Source organism: Lagopus muta, chromosome 1 (genome assembly GCF_023343835.1).
Source record: "Lagopus muta isolate bLagMut1 chromosome 1, bLagMut1 primary, whole genome shotgun sequence".
In the NCBI taxonomy this organism is placed as follows: domain Eukaryota; kingdom Metazoa; phylum Chordata; class Aves; order Galliformes; family Phasianidae; genus Lagopus; species Lagopus muta.
In genome coordinates, this window is record NC_064433.1 from 50,730,436 (window position 1) to 50,742,976 (window position 12,541).

General features: G+C 39.9%; 1 protein-coding gene across 3 annotated transcripts in view; it reads right to left on the reverse strand.

Moving 5' to 3' along the window:
• Positions 1-8,264: 8,264 nt before the first annotated feature.
• Positions 8,265-12,541, reverse strand: part of CSF2RB (colony stimulating factor 2 receptor subunit beta) — a 28,197-nt gene continuing 23,920 nt past the window's right edge. For all 3 annotated transcript variants that reach the window (XM_048962355.1, XM_048962351.1, XM_048962365.1), the window contains 5 exons: positions 12,279-12,450; positions 11,521-11,611; positions 11,177-11,246; positions 9,954-10,057; positions 8,265-9,674 (listed from right to left, as the gene is read on the reverse strand). In XM_048962355.1, the coding sequence (XP_048818312.1) occupies positions 8,951-9,674; positions 9,954-10,057; positions 11,177-11,246; positions 11,521-11,611; positions 12,279-12,450 (1,161 nt within the window). In that variant the 3' untranslated portion in view covers positions 8,265-8,950. The remainder of the gene's footprint in view (positions 9,675-9,953; positions 10,058-11,176; positions 11,247-11,520; positions 11,612-12,278; positions 12,451-12,541) is intronic.

The window sequence follows — 12,541 nt, forward strand, 5'->3', positions numbered from 1 at the left end:
TTTCTTTTCCTGTACTGCAGAATTGCAGTGCTCCGCAGAACTCCAGCACACAAGAAGCTGTGCACACAGGCAATAGTCAGGCCTAGCTAGATGTGAAACTTCATGACTACTCAGTTTAAATAAAAATACTAGCAGACTGAATGTTGTCTGGCTCATGAAGTTCGAGGTCATACCTAAATACAGTTCACAGCCTTGCCATTAATGTACATCTGGAGCCCTTGGTATAGCCCTGGTAACTACACATGTGCACTCAAAGTCTCGTTCTCTTTCTGTCACTAAGATGAAAGTAGGATGGAGAAATGTCCTGATAAAAGAAAAACAACAATAGAAAAGAAAAAAGGAAATAAATAAAGACAAATAGCCTGAAATTCACTTTTAATTGTTACATTTCTCTAAATCGTGCATAGAGCCAGAAGAATGATTAACTCTGTCATCTTCACATCTTTACACACAAGCATGATTTGTTAGGCAACAACTCCCTGCATCACTGACTGTTTTTCCTTTATGCTCTACAGCTACTGTACATCCTTCTTTGCCATCTGCTATAGCTGGAAGCAAAACTCACGAGGTTTGTTGGATAAGCCTTGGGCCTAATCTTGGCCCCAGACTACCTTTTTATCAACAAACTGTTCAACATAGTTTGATATGGAGATGCTTATTAAGAGGAAAAATTTCTACTGCTTCAACAGAGGACAACATCAAAACTTGCTTTTTGGAACTAATGACAAGGTTTTTGACCACCTTCTTTCACCTTGAGAGTAAGGAATAAACCCTATTTTATGAGAAGGAATTAATTATCCACGCTGATTCACCCTCCCAATCCACACACAGTACGCCCTCTGTTCCACTGAATAATGAACCTGTTCAAAAGGAAGCACTTCCTTATCTTTCTTACCACTCCCCCTTACAATAATATAGTTCTGGCAAGCTGAGAGATATCGTCCCTGTACTTCTTCCCATTACAAAAAGCCCTGATTCATAGGGCTTTTAAGCCCTTGTTTGTTTGAAGGGAAAATGTTCATTGCCAATTCCTTCCTCCCACTTGCCTTAAAGGAATGCTGAGTGATCTTCAAGACAGGTGCTTCAGAGAGGAAGTGGATATGTGACTTTCTTATTTATCACTCACAGGGAGTTGGTGCAAATACAACTGCTGGTGGGACACCTACAGTCTTATCCTTTCTCATAAGCCTGCACTTTCTTTCCACTTTGATTATGCTGTTACTGTCTTTAGCAAAGAGACAGATGTGTGACTCACCATCTCTAACCTTCCAGTTTACAGTGTAAGTTCAACAGCAAAGTGCCTGATCAGATGTCACACAGTTTTGAAGAAGAGGGAAGGAAGTACTTTTTGGTGTTCTGCTTAAACACTTCCCAAGAAAAGAGACTAATCTTTCAGCAAAGGATACGTAATTTGTTCTCTCTTCTGCTGAGTTGTACTCAAAATCTCCCCTTTAACTCACCGTCCTCCTTGTGTACAATGTTTTCTGAAAGGAAAATTCAAATAGTCATTAAATAAAACATTAGTTTGCATTGTGAATGTTTTCTTGCTGATGCAACCTGACTCCTGTAATGCTGTCTCCATACAAAATAGTAGCATCAGAAGTGCTAATTCTGTTTATAAGAAAACCACAGTTAAGGGATTAAAATTCAAGTCACGCTTTAATTTAAATAATATCACGCTGCATCAGTAGAAGTGAAGAAAATGCACTGAGATGGAGACAATGTAATTTTACCAGTATTTAGATCTTTTTAATCTTAGGAAGAATAGTGGTGGGAAGTGGTGGCAACTAGCAGAGTGAGAGGACGTGAAGTTTCTTACAGCTTTCTCTTACCTAGACTGTGCAGTCTGTGGAAGGGGAGAGCTGGGGACTTCATCCATTGAAAGTACCTTACCTTCATGCATTGAAAGTAACAGAGTTCAGGCAGAATTCAGGCAATTCAGAATTTTCCACTTTTTTTTTTTTTTAATGAATCAGTGGCAGGGGGAAGTATATTTTTAAAAAAAGGTAACCAGAAGAAAACCAGAGTAAGCCAAAGAAAGGAAGAAGAATCTGGTTGGCAGTAATTTTCAGGCCATGCTGCAAAAGCTAATACTGCACACTACATGCACACAAGCTTGAGACTGGAGACTTGTCTTTGCAGTTGCTGAAGGTCACACCTGCACTGTCCTTCTCTTCACACTCCTTTCACAAACGAGAAAAAGATGTAAGTTTATCCTTTTTTTACTCTTAATGGACAGAAATCATTCCACTGATTCGCAGAGCCTTTAAAGGAGAAAAGACTGGTAGTGAATAACCATGGACTCTGTTTCTTTATACTTCAATCATTCATAATTGCTTTTTCTCCTTTTCATGTTTGTTAAGCACTTTCACAATGTGTGTGTCTCCAAGCAATGTTCCATTACGCCTCTCACGTAATTTAAGTCAAATGAGATCTTAGTATCCTGAGCATGAAGGGTCTCCTTTCAGATGCAGCACTTCTGCAATAGAACAATGGTTGGTATAACAAGTTGAGCATGAAGTTCCTGTGGTTGGAACTAACACGTCTCTTCAGTAAGGCTGCTAGAGTGACTTGAGCTTGCATGGAATGTGCATAGATCAGTGATAGCATATTCATTTTCTACCTAAAGTGAAATACACTAACAATCTCAAACAACAGCTTAGGATAGACGTTGAAGACAACTCTTCTTGTAAAAAGACCAGGTAGGAGGGATGAGTCTTAAATCCTAAATTTCCAGTGCTCTGCAAACAGAGCCACAGTGAAAGCAATCTTCATGGTTGTATAAAATGGTGAGCAGACAGCCTCAAATTCAATGGCAACATGTACAGGACCACTACTAAATTCCACTTGGGATGGGATCCTTGACCAGAAAGGGTTAAATTATTTTAGAAAACCCAAACTCACAAACTGATAAAACACAAAAAAGCCATTTACTAGCCAGACAGTATTTTTTAACCCAAAAATGAATTATACTTTGGCTGAAAGGATAGACAAGTCAAGGACTTTCACCTCCGAGACAGAACATGAGGATGAAGCCAGATGATCCTTTAGACACAGTGTGAATCTTGTCATATCTGTACAGGTCATCCATAGCCTTCCTTGCACTCAATGGAAGCTCTGTCCAGCTTGCTATATCACAGACAGGGCAGCAGCTAGGTACCCCTGGAGGGCAGAATGGATCTAATCTGAGGATCTGATTTTCACCTGCAGGACAACATCATCTTCAAGAAGGGTATCCTGACAGCTATGTGTGCTCACTGAGAGTTACCCAAAAGTAGCTGAGTGTCCTAAGCAAGATGGCCTCCCTTTAGGAGAAAAAGATCTCCTTCATTTCTAACAAAATTAAGCAGGATTGTGAAAAAGTTACAAACATGAGCTAACATTTTACTATAAAAAGGACATACTATTGAAAACATGGCACATAGCAGGAGAAATTCAGACGTCTTCACACTCAGTGAAGAGAAACACTCAGTGGTAATTAACCATATGAACAAGAATAGCAGAGGATCAGCTGGAGAGGTGCTGAAAGAAATCTTAAACCAAGAAACTAAAAAATCAGTTACTACATAGAAGCATTTTTCAAAATGGTCCTTGTCATGTACACTGTGTCAGACAGCAGAGGCTCAGTGCATGATTGATTAAACTTGTACAGAAAAGGAGATTATATTTACTAGTATCTGGTAAATTTTTGAGGTAGATAGAGTTTATATAAGATGGTTCTACCTAATCAAAATAGAATCGGTGCAGGTGACATTTAAGATTAAAAGTGCTGCGAGATCATTTTAAACTGAAAACCGAGGAAAACATGCCAAGTGTGGAAAGTAAATTGTTCAGAGCGATGTATCTGTGTGGTATGAAATCACAGAAAACCTACAACTAAAAATAAAATAAAAATAAAAATAAAATAGAAGGGACTGAAAAACAAGCAAAACAAAACAAAGAAAAGCAATTAATACTCCAAGTAATTAGCTCACATCAAGATAGGCAACCAGATCAAGTCAAATGTCTAAATATCTCCATTCAAATACCTCAGTTTTAAAGTAGATTAAATGGCAGAAGCACTGGGGAATGCCCATATTTGTTTTAAAATGAAACTTTGGTTATGAAAGTTTAATGACAGGAAGGTGTGCATTGGAACATTAATAAAGGAAAACAGATTTCATACAAGACAAGTTGTTTCTTTTTACACATTAATGCTAAAGAACATATGGTGACAAACAACAGTATGTGTTGTAATACAGAATTTCAATGGCTGTGCAATTTCATTCCATGATAAAAAGAGCCGTATGCTGTTGGCGCTGTGCTATCAATCATCTGACCAAAGTGAGGTGATTGAAGTGCTGGAGACAATCAGAGAGCTTGAAGGGCAGACAATCAATAACAATGGAACAGTCCAATCATACTAGACAAGGTAAATGTAATAGTGCACCGTGACACAGACTTTGTCTGCACTGGAGGACTACACCAGGATAAGACAGAGGCTTGAGCTCTGGACTGTGATCACAAGCTTCTCTCAATTGTTAGCAAATAGTTTAATATATCTGCTATCCATCTCAATGAGCAAGTCAAGGACAATTTCCAGTGCACAGTGTGGAAAAGGTCCCCCTCCTACTACTGGGGAAAAGAGTTTGGGTATGTGGAGGTTCCATGATTGTTCCATGTCTTCTAACCTTATGACATCTATTTCCCAGAATTGATGTAGGTACAAATTAGGCTATGTAAACAGTTGCTTCTTGGAGTTGTTTTATGAAAGTACATGCAAGAAAAAAAATGATAAACTATTATTTAATCCTAAATAATAAACAAGACCCAGTACAATTTAAAACAGCAACAACAAAATAAAGAGGCAACAATAAGCCCAAAAAGCTATTTAAAGTGCCAAATGTCTGCAGAAACAAAAGAGCTGTTTAAAAGAATCATTTAAAAACTCAGAAGAGATCTTCAGCCTTCTGCAAATCCACCCATGCTATAAAGGTAGGATTTCTGTAGCCTCAATTTTCTGAAAGGGTAAACGAGGCAAGACAGGTAAAGAAAAATGATAACTTATGATTTGTTTTCCAAATAAATCCTTTGGTTTAATAAAATACAAGTATCTTTCCTACAAGCCTTGCATAACCTATACTTGTACTCACTTGCTTTCTTATAATAAATCTATAAAGGAACTCAAAATGCAATTGCTGACCAAGTAATTACAGCAAATAAATCAAAGGCTTTGGGTAGTTTCAGTACCAGAGAAAAAGAAGTACTAAATGAGATTTTTTTGAGAAGGACTCAAAGAATAATCCAGGGAAATACTGGCTTTTGAGTAACCAACATAGATCGTAATGAAAAACAGAAGTAGTAGATAGAGAGTTTTGCTTCACAAAACTACTAGAGCTCTTGAAAGAACTCCAGGAGCTAACAGAGACTGGGTCATCTTGATGCTGTATTCTATTCAGATTTCTGAAAAGCTTCATGAATTCCCTCAAAAAATAAAAAATAAAAATGGAATATTCCTTTATGTAGATTAAAGGCAGCAAAAGACAGAAAACAGGTGGCTATTTTTCATATTGGAAAAAGCTTTAAGTGAATTCCCCCATGAATTTATGTTGTTCAGCATAATAAGTGATCTGGAAAAGAGGGTAACTGAGAGGTCCAAAGTTTTAACTGGAGTACTCAAATCTAATACTGATGGAAAACATTGAGTTACTAGGTATGAAAGGGATATTAAATTCAATGTTAGTAAGTGCAGTGTAATTCACTTTGCAGAAAAATAATTCTAACTACAGAACAATATCAAAGAAGGTGTAAGAGTAGACAAACAATAATGGCAGTGAGAGAGTCCTGTCATCACTGACTGGATCAATAACTTATTTCTTTAATCCTGTATTCAGTTCTTGTCCTCTCATGCCTAAATTAATACTGTAGAATACATTGAAGAAATAGAAAGGGTGCACAAGCCCAACTAATAATATCAGAAATATTGAATTAATATGAAGAGAGGGTAATCCCACCAGAATTCCTCATCTTGGGAAAAAAATAAAACAAAACAAAACCCGGAGGTGGTATAACAGAGGATTAAAGTAGCACAAACAGGAGTGAAATTGTAAATAAGGAATTATTATTTGTTACTTCTTATAAAGGAAGAAGTCTTCTCTGAAGGATTCTGGTCTGGATAAAAGTATCAGGTAAGGATGTAATTATTTACTGTGCACTCTTCTGTGCATACTACACTCTTGCTTTAAGCATCCACTGTAAGCTATGAGCAGAGCTCTTCTCCATTTACGTAAGATGATTCTGAGGGTTTCTTTTCATGGAAATTTCAGCTCTGCAGTAAGAACAGAGGGAGTGCATAGGGAGTGAGAGGAGTCAGAGATTAATCATTGGAGATGTATAGGAATAAGACTGTGTACAGATGTGTTTGACAGTGTATAAACAAGCGTATAGCAGTTGGCAGGATAGGTTGGGGTTGTTTTGCATTATGCTGTAGAGATACAATTTTCTCAGAAATTATCCAGCTGCTATTCTTTGCAGGCTTTCCATTCCTGTTTCCTTTTCTATTAAACCATTCACCCTCAATTTCCTCCTTCATGTAAAAGAAAACCCCCAGACTTGCAGAAACACAACAACTAACTTGTTCCACATGGATCATATTTGCAACTATTGAGGTCACAATATACTTAGCAGCTTAATCTCATGCAAAGTCGGGTAATACATTTCTGTTTGAGGTTTATTCCTATAAAGAAATAATAAAGTTATTACCTGAGAATAAGAAAATTTCTTATTGTCAAAACACAGGCAGAATCTTTGAAGTTTGAATCAGAGAGTTGCAAAAGGTGGTCTACACTATTAATTGAGATGTCCACTTCTCCTTTTTTGGCTACCTAGGAAATACAGGAGAATCACCTCTCAGATATAAAGGGTGAGGGACTTAAACTGCTTTGTGGCAAATCTAATCACCAGAGCCTATTACAAGTGCATCCTGTGTCATCAGAATCACAGAATCATTAAGGTTGGAAAGACCAGTAAGATCATATAGCCCAACCATCATAATGCTTCCTTTCCTGAACATGAGTACTAGCATAAGGGAAGGTAGCCAGAACCTCCTTTTGCACAGTAACTCGGGGGCTTGAGCTCCTGGTCAGGAAAGCGAAGACCTAGGACATGCAACAATCCCAAAGCCAACAAAACACAGAACTGCATGATTTTAGCATTCCAACTGCAGCTAGGCCTCATGCAGAAAGGAATGTAAGACAAAGGCAAAATTTATGGAAGCTTTGATTCTGTAACTCTGTAATAAGGGACTTCCCTAGCACAGAGAAGCCATAAGTCCTTCTCCTGCTTCCACTGTCCATTGCATATTTTCTTTAATGATGCTTAGCTGGATATTGTACAGCTAATACTTACAGCAGAAATTCTTTCTGTTCCAATATGATTGCTACAGTTGTGATGAAAACCACCATTCAGCTCCCCTACCTGGACAATGGCATGTTACTCTTCGATTTCCATGCTCCTCAAATAATTTTCACATTATTCATGCTGCTCTGTGAGATCATGTTCTTGTTCCTATAAACATCTTTGTATCCATAAATCCTGTCTCCAAGAGCTGTCTCTTCAAATGCCTAGTGAAGTGCAGGAGGAAAAGGCAGCGCTCAGAGTTCTGATCACAACATAAATGAACTTCGAGCAGAACAGAAATTCTTCCACTGCCTATTCTTCTTGGTTATAAAAACTGTAGCAATTCAAGGCCCATCAAGGTGATGTATACCGGAGATCTCAATCCAGATACCTGATCTGCATATGAATTTGAACGTCTTCTTTTTGCACCAGCCTAGATAGAGCACAACCACACAGCCTGGAAGAAGCTGGCTTTCTTACACATAAAAGGCCAAAGAGACTATAACAACTGAGAATCATTTAAGGAGTTCCTCAGTGTTCTCTATTAGAGGCTGCAACTGTATGCCTACTCCCATCAAGAATGTCAAATTGAATTTTCACTCCTTTCAGATTTAAAATAGTATTTGTAAGGAATTAAATTGCGGAAAAATAATGCATTTCTCTGCAATTTCTGAATCAGCATTGTCCCATTAAACCAGCAGGAGGAATCAGCAAGCACAAACACAGAATTCCTTCTCATTAGGTCTGTCAAATAATACAGCAAGCTCAGGAGAAAACATCCTACTTCATAAGCGGCAGCTCTGAACCCAGAGAATCTTTTAAGGCCTGTTCAAATGACTGATGTTTTTGTAAGTACAACATTCTTAACATATGAAACGAGATTTGTAAGAAGAAATAACATATTTTATTAGATAAAATTATATATATATTTGGAATGGCAAGTCTATCTTCAGATCTAAAACCAAAGCCTTTTACTAATCACAGAGTGGCAATTCCGTGCTCCTATCTTGCAACACTTTCTTTATAGAAACAGAATAAGTAAAAAAGTGGTTCCTCTTTTCCAATACAGCTTAGAAAGAACGAAGACAAAAAAAAAAAAGAACATGTCACATAGTTAAGATGAATTATATCATGCATAAACATCCAGTGAACTTAAAAGAAAATCATTTTATATTTTAACATACAGAAATGGAAAAACCCCACCAGACACAGGCTTCTGCACCTCCATATCTTTTCTCTCGTCTTGTTCTCTTTTACTGGCCCATTCCACTCCTTCTATTGTACTGAGTGAGTCCTTGGGAATTCCTCCAACAATATATATATTCAGTAATGTCTCCATGTTAAGCTACAAAGTTCAAAAAACACCATGTCTCTCAACATGGCAATATTTAGATTGCCTTTCATGACAAAATTGCAAAGGTTATTGAGAGTGAGATCAAGCCATGCCTTTCAACAAACTGCACTGGAAAATAGAAAAAAAGAATGGTTTATTTGCTCCTAGCTTGCAGAGATCATTTTTAACAGATAGCTGCCATCTCTTTCAACTACTCTTAGCCTTGCTATTCATTGATATTTACTCCTTTAACAGATTTACTGTGATCCTCAAAGATTGCTGCCAGGAGAAATAATCATCTGATTTGAGGCTTTTGAACAGCTCAATGGCCTGCTGGGGCTCCTGTGTATCACAGGGCTTCCCCCCAGCAGTGGCAAGTGCCAGGTGTGTGGTGCCGCTGGCTGATGGCAGTGACAGGCTGTCTGTGGTGATGTACTCCAAGGGGCACTGCTGAAGGAATGCCGGACAGCCAGGAGCCTCTGGACATTTCTGCTCTTCTGTTCTCACGTCTGTGCTTTTCCCACAGGTGGAGGGAAGTGGTGAAACTTCCTTCTTGTTGAGGTACTGCAGCGCTTCCTTCTGCTCTGGGAGCAGGAAGGGCTGCAGAGGACCTGCTCCCGGCTGCTCCTGCCTCTGTGCAGCCTGGGGGCTGGCTTTGTCTGGAAGGGTCACGTACTGCAGGGACACTGCTTTCTCCTGTTTTCCCATTGGATTCAAGCTCACGTCCAGGATCTGATGCATCTCAGGCTGAGAAGACCTCGCTGGGCTGTACAAGTATGGGCCATTGAAAGCAAAGCAAGTGATTGCTGTCTGGGAAGTTACACTTGTATCAGCACAGTTTGTCCTTGGGCAGACAACCGGGGCATTTAAAGCATGGTATGGGTTCTGTAGGTCCAATGCAGGAGAAGAAACCTCTGTCCTTTCAGTCTGCACTTCAGGGGACTCCGCCAAAATCTTCGTCTGCCTGAAGGAGGGACAGTTAAAATTGCTCATGAGATATGTATTTGTGGTAAACACAAAGCAGAAACACAAGCTTAGTAGAACACTGAGGTAGCTATGCATATGGTCAGAATGATCTGTACAGGTGAGCAAGTTACACCAGAGCGCACAGAATTGTATCCCAAGCTCAAAAGTTACTGCCTGAGCTTTTTGGTGACAGAACGTTTGGCTATAGCTTCCCATGAGTTAGGGAGCTCTATGAGCGTGTCATTCACAGTGTTACTACAATGTTCTCTTCATTTACCTGTCCACAGCTTGAAGGAAGCTAGGCTGATCCATGTTCTCCACAAGGCTGCATTTGTTGAAGTCCAGCTGGCTGCTTGCATGCCTGCTTCCTACAGCAACTTTCTGGAAAAGAAAAGAAAGTTGAGCAGACATGAGAAGTGTATTACTAGCAATAGGATCAAGACCCACACGTTACTTATGGAGAAGGAAAACAAGTAGCCTAAAGCATGTGGTAATATGCTCTTGTAAAGTTGGGTTCAATTTCAGTGAGAGAAATAGTTGTTTTCTCCAGGCAATGTTTCGTCTATAAAGATTGAAAGCCTATTATCTATATGAGGTGGACAGAGAAACAGAATTATTGAGATTATTGAGGCTGGCCCTGTTTAATATTGTTATTGACAGTCTGGACAAGGGGATTAAGTGCCCCTTCAGTAAATTTGTGAATGAGACCACACTGTGAGGAAGTGTCGATCTGCCTGAGGACAGAAAAGCTCTACAGAGGGATCTGGGAAGGCTGGATTGATGAGCTGAGGCCAATTGTATGAACCATATCCTGGCACTCACTCACTCACACACAAATGAACATATGTGAGTGTCCATTTGCCTCACACAAAAGTCATGTAACAACTTTAACTATTGTACTGCCAGGTAATTAAGATAAAGTCAACTGTTGCATAAAAACATGCTTGGGAGTGCAGTGGGAGTAGAGTGGGAACACTGTAGAATTAGAAGTTCTTCTCTTGCAAGGCTGAAGCGTTTTACCACAAAATTCAGGGATGCCTATTCCACTCATTCCTTTTCCACTTTTGGAGGAAAGAGGGAGGGAGAGATAATTGAATAAAAGCTATCTAAACATATTCCTCTCATTCCAAGACAGAAATGGTGACAGAAAGGCATGTAGTAATGTTTATTACAGAAAATCCAACCGCTCAAAATAAAAGTGTCTTAATCAGAACTATCATCGCACTGTAAAACCTTTGGAATAGTTACTATCTGGAGACAAAGAAAAGCAACAGATATTGAAGTTTCCAATGACGCTGGATTGACTCAGTTGGCTAAATTCTTAAAGTACTGACAATTTCCTACTTTTCATATGAACTGAAATTCTCCTGGCAATAAGGAACAGACTAATTGAAGCGTATGTTCCTTGTAGATTAGGTGACAAAGAGGAGCTCTTGGAATTATTGGGATTCACAAACAAGAAAGAAATAATGAACCTTCAAAGATACAGATGCCTCTTACCTTCAAGTAGCTCTGGATCAGCAGACTCTTGCTGGGGTTTGGAATCTTTTCCTCCCACAGCTTCTTCTGCCTGCAGCAACACAGAGTTTTCAAGGTTCGTGTCTCAGTGTGGCAAGAAGAAGAGACTGCACCTCATGCACCATGCTGCTCTGCGTGGCCCCGCCGTTGCCTGGGAGGCCAGCAGCAAACTCGCACCAGTGTCCAGCCATGCACAAGGCTGACACTGCACACCAAGGCTTCTCTTTGCATAGACCACTCTCAGAGCAGACAAGCAGTGCCTCACCCTTTATCCACTCCCCGTGGCCAACACACAGCTAAATTGCCTTCTAAGGGCACAAACTTACCTGAGTAAGTACTTAAAGCTGCAATAAGCAACAGTGAGCAAAGTGATGATGAGAACTGGCAGCATCAATGGGAGAACCACTGGTGAAAGAACTGAAAGAGAGAAAGAAGAAATGGGGAGTCAACATCTGAGGCCCCCCTTCCCATAAGAAGTTTTGCATTCAGGCGATTCTTCATGAAAGCATATCTGGGAAGTAGAAGAGAACAAACGTGTCCTGAATACCTAATTGATGACCAAAGGAAGTCATCTTTTCCCTCACTGATTCTTTTTCTAGTCTTCACTGACTTCACTGGGAAAATAATTTATCCCAACAAAAGCCTGGTGAGGTAGCAGAATTCACGGTGAACGTTAGAGGTCTACAGAGGTCTTAGGTTGCCTGACTTTGTACAGTCCTGGAGAGATGGGAATCTCAGAGATTCTCCTGAGCTCCCTCTGCCTCCCTCTACCTCAGGAAACAGCAGTGGTCTTTGGCTAGGATCTTTTCTTGATTCTCCATGTGGAAAGCTTTACAGCTAGCTGTATTAGCCTGGGGAAGCAAGAAAGATGCTTACGAGCTGCATCCTGCTCACTGCCTTTGTTAGCATTCCTGCTGCACTGAAAGGGTGCAAGCAGAACAGTGACCACTTTCAGCAGCCCCACCACAGTTACATGGCTGGATCTGCCTGCAACGTTCATCACAAGAATGCAGGTGTTTCTCTACAGGAATTTCATCCACGAACCATACAAAAACCTGACAAAAACCACCCAGGTGAAAAGTACCATTCTCAGTTTCCCAGGTGAACTCCTCACTCCATTCACTCCAGTAGCCCCGAAAATCCTGATTATTCACCATTGCACGCATTCTTCCCCTGTATGTGGTAGACGCTGACAACATCTGATCAGTGAAGATGAAGGGAGGTTCATCATTGGTAATTTTTATGGTCTTCAAGGTCTGGGGAGAGGAAAGAAGCATAAATGAAAGAGGTGAGAGGAACTGACATCCCTAGTCGCAAAGCAAAGAGAAACCCAGGACTCCTGCACTT